Source organism: Salarias fasciatus (assembly GCF_902148845.1).
Source record: "Salarias fasciatus chromosome 23 unlocalized genomic scaffold, fSalaFa1.1 super_scaffold_20, whole genome shotgun sequence".
NCBI lineage: Eukaryota > Metazoa > Chordata > Actinopteri > Blenniiformes > Blenniidae > Salarias > Salarias fasciatus.
Window position 1 is genome coordinate 16,123,833 of NW_021941230.1, and position 12,184 is coordinate 16,136,016.

At 48.8% G+C, this 12,184-nt stretch overlaps 2 protein-coding genes across 4 annotated transcripts; both read right to left on the reverse strand.

Moving 5' to 3' along the window:
- Positions 1 to 698: 698 nt before the first annotated feature.
- Positions 699 to 7,767, reverse strand: LOC115383690 (ETS translocation variant 5-like). Of its 3 annotated transcripts, none has more exons than XM_030085867.1 (13): positions 7,674 to 7,767; positions 5,451 to 5,516; positions 5,265 to 5,349; positions 5,135 to 5,182; positions 4,937 to 4,987; positions 3,864 to 3,972; positions 3,487 to 3,768; positions 3,123 to 3,403; positions 2,974 to 3,039; positions 2,819 to 2,887; positions 2,583 to 2,734; positions 2,397 to 2,498; positions 699 to 2,275 (listed from the first exon to the last, which is right to left on the reverse strand). In XM_030085867.1, the coding sequence occupies exons 2-13, from the start codon at positions 5,496 to 5,498 to the stop codon at positions 2,042 to 2,044; spliced, it is 1,527 nt and encodes a 508-aa protein (XP_029941727.1). In that variant the 5' UTR covers positions 5,499 to 5,516; positions 7,674 to 7,767; the 3' UTR covers positions 699 to 2,041. The 3 variants fall into 3 exon arrangements, with proteins under 3 accessions (XP_029941727.1, XP_029941725.1, XP_029941728.1); XM_030085865.1 differs by having other exon boundaries at positions 2,583 to 2,737; XM_030085868.1 differs by lacking the exons at positions 2,819 to 2,887; positions 2,974 to 3,039; positions 3,123 to 3,403; positions 3,487 to 3,768 and having other exon boundaries at positions 3,949 to 3,972.
- Positions 7,768 to 10,600: 2,833 nt separating this feature from the next.
- LOC115383714 (gamma-crystallin M2-like) lies at positions 10,601 to 11,632 on the reverse strand. Its single transcript, XM_030085897.1, has 3 exons — positions 11,567 to 11,632; positions 11,240 to 11,482; positions 10,601 to 10,969 (listed from the first exon to the last, which is right to left on the reverse strand). The coding sequence occupies exons 1-3, from the start codon at positions 11,582 to 11,584 to the stop codon at positions 10,697 to 10,699; spliced, it is 534 nt and encodes a 177-aa protein (XP_029941757.1). The 5' UTR covers positions 11,585 to 11,632; the 3' UTR covers positions 10,601 to 10,696.
- Positions 11,633 to 12,184: the final 552 nt, after the last annotated feature.

The following is a 12,184-nucleotide window of genomic DNA, read 5'->3' on the forward strand; positions in this document are numbered from 1 at the left end:
CGGATGTTTATATTTGTTTTCCTCGGTGCTAAATGCTTCATTAAAGCACTTTTTGTTTCGGCTACACCGCCGCCATGATGGATTCCACATACTCACGTAGAATATCGCGATATTTGACGTTTAGGTTTTTATTTGTGCACTTTTTAATCCAAATATTGACTCAATTTTGTCTTTGTCTATTCATGAGTCGTTTTCTTTTGTACGCGCTTGTCACCCAAAGTGGATAATTTTCACCCAATTCTTAATACACAATAAATAAATAGAAGTTATTTTGTATCATATGTCCCGTTAATGTCACTGCAGCTTGTGAACCTGTAAATTCATGTCCACATGAATCAGACTCAGACATTAAAAGGCTTTCAGAAAGACCATGTGCTGTACAGATGTGTTTCCCGGTCTGTCAAAACCAGAGAAGGCCTTCAACAAGGTGACTGAATGATTCAGCTGAAAGGTAAGACAATATCAAAACCAGAGTAAGCAAAGTAATGCAGTAATCAGCACTAAATGAGAGCCTGGTCTGATTTTTGTTTGCATGCCGTTTTCTGTGTTGGTGGAGGTGGTTTTCTCTACATCTTTTCTAAACAAATCAATTTTGGGCTGGAACTAAATTGCTTGAATGGGAAGTTATAGTACCTAACAAAACAAAATGCTGCTGTTTTCATGACTCCCTCTGTGAAAGATCTAAAATGACGGCAAAGAAAAGAGTAAAATAGTTTATTGTATCAGTAAAGATGAACAGAAGGCACACATACAGTATCTGAGGGTAGAAGTCACACCAGTGTCTCATATAACCATGTGATCATATAGCAAAATATACCATTACATCCATGTTCTACCTGCAGGACTCCGGGGTAATACGCTGATGCAATACATTAGCAAGCAAATGCAGCCTTTTGCAAAAATATATCCATATATAATTATACACTTTTTTTTTTCTACACATCAAAGCAAATCAACTATACAAACTGCAGAAAACTATCTCGGTACATTAACTGGTGAGCCACATGTAAGAAAAGTCCATGCTTCTTATTAGCATCAGAGTGGCAGTATTACTGAATCAAAAATAGAAGCAGTACCTTTGTCATAGATCAGAAATAGGAAAAACTTACAAGTCCATATAATGCCAAAATATTAGCTTTGGGAAAAAAAAAAAGAGATAAAAGTACACAAGATAAATTCTATTATACATGTTTGCAGGAGGTTTCAAAGGTCTGGAAAACACAAGTGTGTCCCTTTCAAGAAGTACACCTTTCACCCCCTTTAACAAAAACACTTCTGGGTAAATTAGGAAAAGAGTGACATGGCTTCAAGATACTTTTTGGTTCAAATAGACATCCCAGAGCTCACGTACAGGAGGACTGCAGCCGCGCTGCAGAGCTACCACCTCCACGACCGTCAAAGAGGAGAGCTGAAGCGTTTCGCGTGGAAAGGTCGTCACGTTCTCGGGGTTTGATTCACCAGTCGCAACAAAGGAGTTGGATATTTTACATGAAAAATCTGACAGATTTGGGGATTAATGTTTTAACTTTTACAGGAAAAAAATGCATTATTGGGTAGTTTGTGAACCTTGTTTAATTAGTTTCTCTTTCTAGATGTGAATACTTTGATAATCATGATTATATCTGTAAAAAACAATGAATTATTCTCATAACTTGGAGTTTTCTGAAGATTAAATTTATATCCTAAATCATCAACCTTGTTTTTTTTTTGTTTTTTTGTTTGCCTTCTCCTGTAAAAGCCATCATGTGCGCTGTCAATTCAAGCTCTTTTGTCCACAGTTTTCTTAACAGTTCTGACCGGACTCACAATTCTCAAAAATAATTTTGTGAGGGGAAAAAACTTTGACATTCTTCCAGATTCAGGGACCGAATCTGAATTTTTACAAGCAAAACATCTGGCAAAAAAACAAAAACAAAAACAAAAGTGTAGAATTCTCAGAAAAGCCGTGACAGACATGACAGATATCAACAATCCCAAACCCAGCCGCGCGAGTCGGGGCTCCAGCGGGGTGGAAGCAGCTCGGTGCGGGCCGGGCTGGAGTCTAGTACGGGTAGCTGTCGGGGAACGCCAGGCCCTGGATGCACTGCTCGGCCCCGTCCACCAGGTACGGCCCCTCCTCCTCGTAGCTGGGCAGCAGGGGGCTGTCCTCCTCGCTGGGGGGCAGGATGGCGTCCGGGTCGGCCTTCAGGCTCGGCCGCTGGTTGTCCGGGAACGCCATGGAGAAAAGGGCCTCGGGGTTGCACACAAACTTGTAGACGTATCTTTCCCCGGCGACCTGCAGGGGGAGCCAATCAGAAGAGGGTTACTGGACAAACAGTGCAAATCAGAGCAGCAGCCTGAAGACAGGACCGCTTCCTGTAGAGTGACGCCAGTGGAGGGCACGGAGGAGCCTTTACCTTCTGCATGATGCCCTTCTCGTAGTAGTAGCGCAGCGAGCGGCTCAGCTTGTCGTAATTCATGGCCGGTCTGTTCTTCTGGATCCCCCAGAGTCGAGCCACCTGATCAGGAGAGGACAAAGCTCCATCAAACGCCCCGTGTGCGTCTTCAAATCCCCGTCACTCCCCAGAACCCTCCCCCCTCACCTCTTCTGGATCGATCAGCTTGAACTCCATGTTGCGCCCCGTCCACACGATCAGGTGTCCGTTGGCGGGGTTGTCCAGCAGCGTGAGCAGGAACTGCCAGAGCTGCAGGGAGCCTCGGCGCTGATACGGCAGACCCTCCTGCTTCACTTTACCTGCCGACACACAGACGGAGTGATGGAGTCCGGTCCGACAGCGGCGCCCGCCACGCCACCTGCCGCACACCGTGCACGCCTTACCCTCCATTCTGTCCGGAACCACGCAGGTGTCGTCGTAGTACAGACGCTGGTCTCTGTCATGGCCGAACCCTGCGGGGTCAGAGAGGTCACGTCAGAGAGGCTGTGACAGCTCAGACAGAAAAAAAAAACAAACAAACACTCGGTTCTAAACTCACCAGCACAGGCGTTCTGAAACAAAACCGGAGACTTCCCGAAGGAGGACGACTGGCAGGTTTGAACCTCTGAGAGACACAAAGCTGCATTAGAGCCTCAGATCAGGAGCGGCTGCACAAACCGAGTCCCAACAGGAAGTCGCTGCTCTCACCGGAGTCGAAGCCAAAGTCCCTGGGCTCCTGTTTGATGGTGACGTGGCTGAAGGTGGTCTGGGGCCTCGGCAGGCCTGCACCGGGGGGCCCCGGATCCGGGTAGCGGGGGTCCACCAGCTCCTGCTTGAAGGTCCGGGGGCCGTGGGGGACCAGCGGCTCGGAGAGGTGGCGCTGGTACAGCGGCCGGCCGTCGCGGCCCGAGGGGTGGTACGGCGGCGTGTTCGTGGTCTTGTCTGGAGCGAGGAAGGGCAAGCAGGGGTCCGAGAGCTGCCGCTGAAACCTGGAGGGGCCGGCAGACCGGTGAGCGCTGGTTCAGGACTGGTTCCTGAGGTCAAACGTGTCCAAGTGGACTCGGGATCTGACCTTTGTTCCGTGCTGAACGACGCGGCGCCCGAGCAGCCGATGGGAGGGCGCGGCACAGCGAACTGCCGGCTCTGGTTCACCTGCGCAAGGCTGTGCTGGTGCTGGTGCTGGTGCTGGTGCTGGTGGTGGTGAGACGGACTCAGGGCAGCGGCGTGGCTCGGGGGGCAGCTCCCCGTCAGGTGGGGGTGGGAAGGATGCAGCTGCCTCTGTATGGGTGGAGGGCCAGCGGGATGGATGGGGCCGCAGGGGGCCGGGGTCAGAGCGGGTTTGTTGTCACAGGCACTGGGAGGAGACACAAGAAGAGGTCATTACTCAGGCCGCAAGTCAGGATTTACCCAGAATGCAACAGCACGGTCCCATGAAGGGTCACCTGTTACCTGTAAGCGTAAAGGCACATGTCGGCCTGAGGCGTCCTGCAGGGGGACGGCTCTTTGGACGCACCCGGCTCCTGTTTCACTTTGCCGACAGGCGGTCCGTGAAACATCACTGCAAACACACACACACACACACACACACACATCTTATTTAGAACTACATGCCCTTTTTTGCATCTGCTATAATGTTTTTGCAGTAAAATCTGCATTTCAAGCGTGAAGGCTCTACAAACAGCTCGGTATCAGAAGAAAAACAAACCCAGACTAAAACCTCCTCCCTGATCTCTACCAGATGTTTCCCTTCAGCGCCGCTGCCAGATTTATGACCTGCTGAGGCAGTGACCATGATGACGGTAATAAATACATGCAGTACGTGTTTGGCAGTGGCACTAAATGTCCCGTTTCCCCTGACTCCCTGCTTATCAAGGACGCATTGAGCAGGCAGGTAAAGTCCCCGGCTCGTGGTTTTATTGCCCCGCCACTTCCCGCGCGCCACGTGACGGCGACGAGGTTTCAACGGGAGCGTGTTCGAGGGTCGTGCGCCGTGCCACAGGAGTCACTAATAAACGGGTTTGTGTGACAATCGGGACGAGGCGAGCGATGATGACCGCGTCCCGCCGCAGCGCCTGTGACGTGCGCTCGCTCGGGACGATGAATCAGTCAGATGCAGATGAGTAAACAAACGTAGAGCGAGTGATCGCACTATAGGAGTGCAAATATTTGAAAAAAAAAAAAAAAAAAAAGAAGAAGAGAGAGAGATGGATGAACACGTCCTTCAGAACAGCAGCCTGGCTCGTGGGTGTGTTATTAATAGTTTTTCAACAACAAATCGCAGCGATGAGTCAGATACATCACACACCGAGTACATCTCCAGGCCCCCTCGCTGCGGCCGCCGTTTGGTTCTTATTCTGGATTAAAGAGGCCTGGATGTGAACGAGGCTGGTCCAACAGAACCCAGGGCGCTGTGGCAGACGCGCACGCTCACAGCCGTGTAAAATATAACCGCAACGACAGCACATTCGAACATCAACCCAGAAAATGTGCTTTTCTGTTCCATCTCTGCAGCTTGAACTTACAGTTATTGGACTGGAAATCTGGGACGAACTGCTCGTCGTCAGGAACCTGAGCTGTGGAGAAAAAAAAAAAAAAAAACTTCAGTGCTCTCAGAGATACTTGATGCATCTAGCCGAATCCTCTTTAGATTTGTTTTAGAGCGAGACTTGTCCAGAAACACTGTAGAACTTCAGAGCAAAGACGGACGAGTAAAACCTCACCTTCTGCGATCCATATCTCTTGGAGCTGGCTCAGATCTTGAAAAAGCTCTGCAAGACAGTCAGCACAACAACATCCAATCAGCACTTTGTCCCCCGGCAGCCCGGTGAGCGGCCGGACGGGCCGAGGTACCTTCTGTGTCCTGAGCCAACTCTGTGTCCATGAACTTCCTCCGCCTGTCGCTCAGACACCGCTCCTCTTCCTCTGTGTGGCATTTCTGCAGAAACAGGTGAGAGAGCGAGGAAAGTCAACACGGGGAGCCTCCACTTTGCCTCGGTCTGTAATTTAGGAGCAGAAATAGATGGAATATAAGCTCACACTCTCCGGGACCATAAACGGGACCTGCTGGTCGTAAAAGCCGTCCATGCTGCAAGCGTCTTCACCCTGGACGGGACGAGAGGTGGGAGGGGTTAGAGGAGCCGAGCTGCTCTGGAAGCTCAAAATGGAGCAAGTCTTCCATCAGTTAGCACCGCTGGACTCGTTAGCGCGCCGTTCTCCAGCGAGGCTGCCCCTCCGTCCACATCACCATCATCCCTTTCATGTGACTCGCCGCATTTGTGCTTTGCTAACCTTCCTGACCCCACGGGAGGGTTTGCAGTGGCTGTTAAAGCCCCGCTGTCTATGAAAGAGGTTACGTAACCCGCAGCGAGCCGAGTGTGACGTGAATGCAGGCCGCCGAGGGGGGGGGGGGGGGGGGGGGGGGGGGGGGGAATCACTCTGCGGAGACGTTTGAGAAGGTGAAGTCGGCTTTCAGGGAGATAATCAGAAAGCAGCTGTGAAGATCAATAAACGGTGACGTCTTTCCCCTCTGGTGACCTGCATGTGATCCCTGTCACTCAGCCGAGGCCAAGCGTGGATCCATGCCGAGTAAAACCCAGTTTTACTGCCACAACTGCAGACCTTTAGAAGGAAACCATCATAAATACGGGACAAGAGTAAAAGCATGTCTTACAAGTGATCCTTGTAAAGTTCACACCAGGGAAACATGCAACCGCACAGATACAACATGGATCTTTAAAAGAATAACCTTTAGAGTGCAGCGTCCAGTTTGAACTGTGTATCTAAAGGACTCCATTCACCACATGACCCGGTGGCACCAGGTGGTAGAACTAACCTCACATCGATTCACAGGACAGTTTTTTTTTTAAAAGGTTTGGTGATATTTCTCATGTTTGACTCCAGTGCGCAGCAGCATGCTGCTCATGCTAATCCAGTGTTGACTGGAAAATATGGATCAGGAGGGTGTGTGCGTCTCTTCCATGTCCAAAACAATTTGCATCTTGGCCGTAATGTCCTTTTGCGTCTTGTTGCGATGTTCTCACTCATCTGCGTGACGCACTTTGAGTTGCAGTGATGAGAAAGTGCACAACACAAACAGAGTTGCCTTGGCTGTGGAAACATGTCGGTAATGCCTCTCCTGTCCGCCAGGCGGCAGTGTTGAGCCACTGCTGTTACAGTCTCTCTATTCAAATAGAAGTTAGCATATACAAGTCTCTTTTTATTGTGGTTGCAGTTCTCTATTGGGTCCAGTGGATGAATCCAAACACTTCAACACTGTGCCGCAGCAAAGAGCTTCCGGGACTCAATACACCATCTTGTGGTGCAAAATGGTATTGAAATAACAACAAGAAGGAAAAAAATTACTGACCCGAAAGTTAAAGGAGAAAAAAATGTCTCCAGGAACACGTTATGACTGTTGTTCTGTGTCGTTAAACCAAAAAGTAAAACACATTTTGTTCTGTCTTTTACAACATTATTAATAAAATATAATATTGTAACAAGTTCATTTGAAGCATAATTGGTAAAACTACACTCTGAGGAGACAAACGGGTCCCTCCTGTGTGATCGTGAGACAGTAAACCTGACATTAATGGTACCTAGGTTGTAATTATGTGACTGTACCTCTTTGTTCTCCGGCGCGTTCCTGGCTGCTCTACACACCTTCAGCAGCGCCTCTGTTCACGAGGAATGCGTGTTTAGAACTAAATAAAAGTTGTGTTATAAGTGAAGGGCGCAGGCTGTAAACATCCAGGGAGTTTTCTTTTAGCAGTTGCAGTAAGTTTGGAGCACAAAGATGCGGTTAAACTGGAGGATTTGTGAATGGGCTGTTGGCGTGACGCACGGGAGAGGACAGCACGGGTCGTGGGACCTCCTTGTTTTTCTCAATGAAGTGAAACACGATCCTCACAGAGGGGGGAGGGAGGGAGGGGGGAGGGAGGGGGGGTGGTGGCGGTGTTAACAGCTCACCATTGAGAAATTCACCACAGACAACAGAGAAAAAGCCCACGGTGCGAACGCGGCGTGAATCCGGACGGCGTTGCACGCAAATATCGCCGCGCGGAGAGCACGAACGCGCAGAAATGGACGCAGCGTCGCCTTCTGAATCCCAGAAAATGGCGATCGCCTCTTAACCCACATCTGCTCCCCGAGCAGCACGCAAGCGGAGCCCTCGGTCGATGGAATCAAAGCGAGGCGAGCGCGCGAGCAAACCTGCAACCGCCGCGTCCCGAAATCACGAAGGAATATCAGCGCCGCACTCACCGTTCAGGCGAGGAGTTCGTTGGCAGAGTGGAAACAAGCGGAAAAGTCCTTCCTACATCCCCTGCAGCTCCGCGGATAAACACTCGGCTGGAGGATTTTTCTCAATGAAGAGCTGCGATCACTGGGAGCAAGCGGAGCGCAGCGCCGCCCTCCCATTGGCTGGAGCCGCCAGTCCGTCAGGGCACGAGCCAATCAGCGCGCGGCGCCCTCTGACGTCCGTCCCCTGTGTTTTTTATGAATGGCTGCGTTTCATTCATGGTTCCACGGTTTTCTTAAAGGGCCAGTGCCGCATATCGAGTAAACAAGATCATTACGTAAAAGAAAAAAAGAAAACTCCTCCCCGCGTATGTCCGCGAATCGACCAAACGACGACGAAAACAACCGTGAACAAAAAAGTTATACCAAAATATTAACCGATATATAGGAACTAAACAGGCTGTGACATGTAAAACAAAAAAGAACATGTTAAGATGGGCCTGTTTCACCAAGCCACATATCACCCCTCCCCAACAAAAAGAGAAACTATTTTAGAGAAGCAGAGTTTCTAAGAAGAATTAGAATAATCTTTGTGCAAAGAAAAAATGACTAAATTGCCATAATTACTGATAATATACCAAAGGTTTATTGAGAGAAAACTGCCTGATGAAGAAAAGCTTCTCTACAACAACAGCAACAAACAGAAACCTACAAAAGCACCTGGTGAACACGGCACTGAGCATTTTAAATCACACGAGTGTTTTTGCTCACTGTGTTGGTGGGGACTCATGCGTGTCGCACCGTGTCTTGTATTTATCCGCAGTCCTCATGTTGCTGCAATTCTTTCAACCAGAAGTGTTTTGAAAATAAAGTATAGATCAATACATCAACAGATACTGTACATAAATGTGAAAGTTTTCATTTGATAATCCTCCAGGGCTGTTTTTGATCCACTACATTGTCCTCTTCTCCATCGCCACCAGAGTCACCTGTGACAACCGTCCCTGATTATTTCCCTGGATGTGGAAGGTATTCAGCGCTGATGGTAAAAGGGGCATTTCTCCATTCAGACGATACATTTTCGCAAGCGTTAAACGTCTGATGGGTTTAAAGCAGCCTCACATGACTGTTTAAAGTGGTTTAATCTCAGTGGGTGGCAGAACAGTTCCTCCACTTTTCATTCTGCTCTGATCTCTTTCCGCTTCATTACCGGCAGCTGCAGAGAGATCAGCGAGCGCTCCACGTGACCGTGTGATGAATTTCACACAGGGCCTCCCTGATAACACGCAGGGGTGGAAATCATCTGCGAGCAGCTCTTTACATTGACTCTCAAAATGGCCCGAAAGAGGTCAAATGTCAGGAGCACATGACATGACAGCTGGTTTTGGTGTTTCTTGACACAGTTTACAGATTTTCGCAGAAGGCCCGCATCTATCTGTGCTCTGAAAGTCCAGCCTTGTGACTCCACAGCGAGAGACCAGTCCAGGTGGACTTCTTGCTCTGATTGTTTGAAAACTGCTTGATAAGCGTCGCCAGATGCCAAGAGGGGATCGGCAGCGCCTGTCAAAGTTCCAGTTCCAGCGGCCGCTGAGCTCAGCAGCTCTGTTACTCATTTGCAACGTTGTCCTGTTCGCCGGGCCGTCGCACATCCACAAATATGTCCAGTATCACGTCACTAATTTATTTCTCCCGTTCTTCCGCTCTGGCAGATTGACAGGCGTGATATAACTGGACATATCCTGCAGCAGGAAATTACACAGTCGGCCTGCGCCTTATCAAACATGCCTGCAGGTTGTGCTGATAGCATCTTTCCCTGCTGGACGCTCAGACCTGCTGTCTCTGAAAAAGGTGGGGAAAGGTGGAAATATATGATAAAGTAGCTTAACATTCTTGAGCTTGTGTCTAATAACGACAGATTCAATATTTTATTAAAGCATAGTTTTTTAGTTTTATAAATGTGTAAGTAAACTGAAATGTAACCGTCCGCCGTGCGATTCTCTTACATGGATTTCACGGTTGTCCTGCACAGTACACACACAGAATCTCCCCTGATTTATTCATGCACCCAGATGTTTGGATTGGCTTGGTTGAGCTTGGATTTAATGTAATTTAAGATAAGATTTCAGACCGGATAAAGATGTTGGGATGCCTGTTGCCTGCCTGTTTCCGGCAGTCTCTTTTCTGTGTAATGCAGCTCTGACGCCACTGGGTGCCTCTCATGTTCACAGCCTGAGCATCTTCATCATCACTGGCTTCATTTCCATGTAGAGACACCCTGTTTGTGGTTTCCTCCGCACCAGCAGCTGTATCTGTACATTATGCTCTGTGGCAGCTTCCCTTTCTGCACATTTGTGACACATGTTTATAGGCTGCAGCTGCATTAAGGAAAAATACAGAAGGCCCCAGTCAGTCGTGACAGAGAGAAACTTTCAACCTGCTCAGAGCAAAGTGTTTTTAACCGGTGGGATTCGGTGATTTTCATGTCTAAATACAGCTTGTGACTCGGTGGAGGACTGTCGTTGTTGTTGTTGTTGTGTCTTTGCTGAAGTTGTGCACGGGAAATTGTTAAACTGCCGCGCTGTATTTTTTTCTGCCGTCTCTGGCAAAGGCTGCCATCGGAACAACAAAGCCGGCATACCGCGGGTCTTCCTGAATCATCACTGGGCTCTTTTTCTTTTTGTTTCGAGGCTTTTCCATGAACCACCAGACGATAACACCCACTCGGCCATCAGGGCCACGAGAGTTCAGGAGAGCGTGCAGTGTTTGGATGGTGTGATTCACGTTCAACTCGTCATTAATATTGTTTCAGTAAATCCAAATTGAAGATAACTGGTTTTGCGCGATGCGTCTGTGCACTGAGCAACACTCTAAAGGACCACAGTAGGTTCTCAGGATTCCATATCAGTTTGCAAGAAAACAAAGTCAGTGTGCGAGTAATCGATACCAGTCGTGTGCAGTTAGTGTGTTTATTCAGCAGAGTTCAGTTCAGTTCAGGAAGCAAGAAAAGAAAGCTCAGAAGAAATGAAAGCACAGAGTTTTGGCTGTGGCTAATAGTCTGCAACGCGCCTGATGGAGCCTACGGACGGGTGCAGCGCCCCCCACTCCGAGTGCCGACGGTACTCGCCCTTCTCCAGCAGGTACTGGCGCCCCCTGTAGTTGGGGTGCTCGTAGAAGACCCAGACGCCGTCCTGGACGTGGGCCGAGTGGATGTCGCGGTAGCGCCAGCGGTCCAGCAGGTTGGGCAGATCCTCGCTGAACTCGATCATCTGGCCACCGAAGTCGGGACGCTCGTAGATGCGAATCCTGTGTCTGCTGGATGGCTGGCGAGAGAAAACCAGGGAGAGGTGTCAACAAGTCGGCCTGGAAGGTTTCTGAGTTATAAAATAAGCAAAGTCCATCTGAACTGCGTCCGTTTAGCTGATAACCAATAAACACCAGCCTGAACATGCTGCAATACCAGTTTGCACCACAAGGTGGTGTAGTGAGTCACTTCTTCTTAAAGTTCAGCAAAAACAAAGCCCAAAAAACCCAACAGCTGGAGTAAAGACGAGGCATCAGGTGGCAGATATGTGTGTTTCAGCAGGACTTACGTATCTGATGAGCCGACAGGAGCGGATGGTGTCGTTGAAGCCGTTCCAGCCCTGGTAGTTGGGGTACTCCCCCCTCATGAGGACGTACTGGTAGCCCATGTACTGGGGCCTCTCGTAGATGACCCAGGCGCCGCCCTCCACCCGGATGGAGTTGCAGCGGCTGAAGTGGGAGCTGAGCTCGGGGCAGTCGCTGCTGCATTCATAGTAGCGGCCCTGGAAGTTCTTGTCCTCGTAAAAGAAGATCTGAAAGCAGAGAGAACGTTTTAGTCTGCGGGTTCGACGGTCTGTGGAAACAGCCTCGCAGTGTTGCAGAGTGTCGGCACTGACCTTCCCCGCACGCTCCATAATCACCTTATGTTCCTCCTCACCCAATCAAATTAGATTCCCTCTCTCAGGCTGCATAAACCAAGCTCCACTTTTATATTGAAGGCTGATGAAATGCATCGCCAGGAGAATTATTGTCATTTAAATGAGCTTCCCATTAATGTCGGCACATTAGCTGATTCTGCAATTGTTTCTCTCGCTCTCTCTCTCTCTCCCTCGCTCTCTCTCTCCCTCTCTCTCCCACACACACGCTGCTGTGTTGATGCAGACAGTTTAATTGAACCCGTGAAAAAGATTCATCTGTAAGTTCTTTTTGAAAAAAAAGAACCTGTTTAACCCCCCAACAGTGACTCATACAATACAAATGTTTACTTTATGAGATCCAGGTCCTTATATAGTACGTCTTTCTATTCATACAGTTGTCAAATCAACTGTTTATGCTCGATATCGACTCTCACTCTTGAGTTTGAACACACAGCATTCTTGTTTTTCATTCAATTGAAGTTAAAATACTCTTTGAATTGAACATTGGTGGAATTTCTCTCTAAATGTAGCCGCAGCCATTTGATTCCAGTAAAGCTGTCAAAGTAAAGCTACCTACGGATCGTTTGATATGTGAAC

Coding starts and splice junctions, on each gene's coding strand:
- LOC115383690 (XM_030085865.1), bottom strand. CDS start 5,498: ATGGACGGCTTTTACGACCAGCAGGTCCCGTTTATGGTCCCGGAGAGT. Junction 2,888..2,973: donor GTTTCAGAACGCCTGTGCTG/GTGAGTTTAGAA, acceptor CTGACCCCGCAG/GGTTCGGCCATGACAGAGAC. Junction 2,738..2,818: donor GGTTCCGGACAGAATGGAGG/GTAAGGCGTGCA, acceptor TCTGTGTGTCGG/CAGGTAAAGTGAAGCAGGAG.
- LOC115383714 (XM_030085897.1), bottom strand. Junction 10,970..11,239: donor CCTGTCGGCTCATCAGATAC/GTAAGTCCTGCT, acceptor TTCTCTCGCCAG/CCATCCAGCAGACACAGGAT.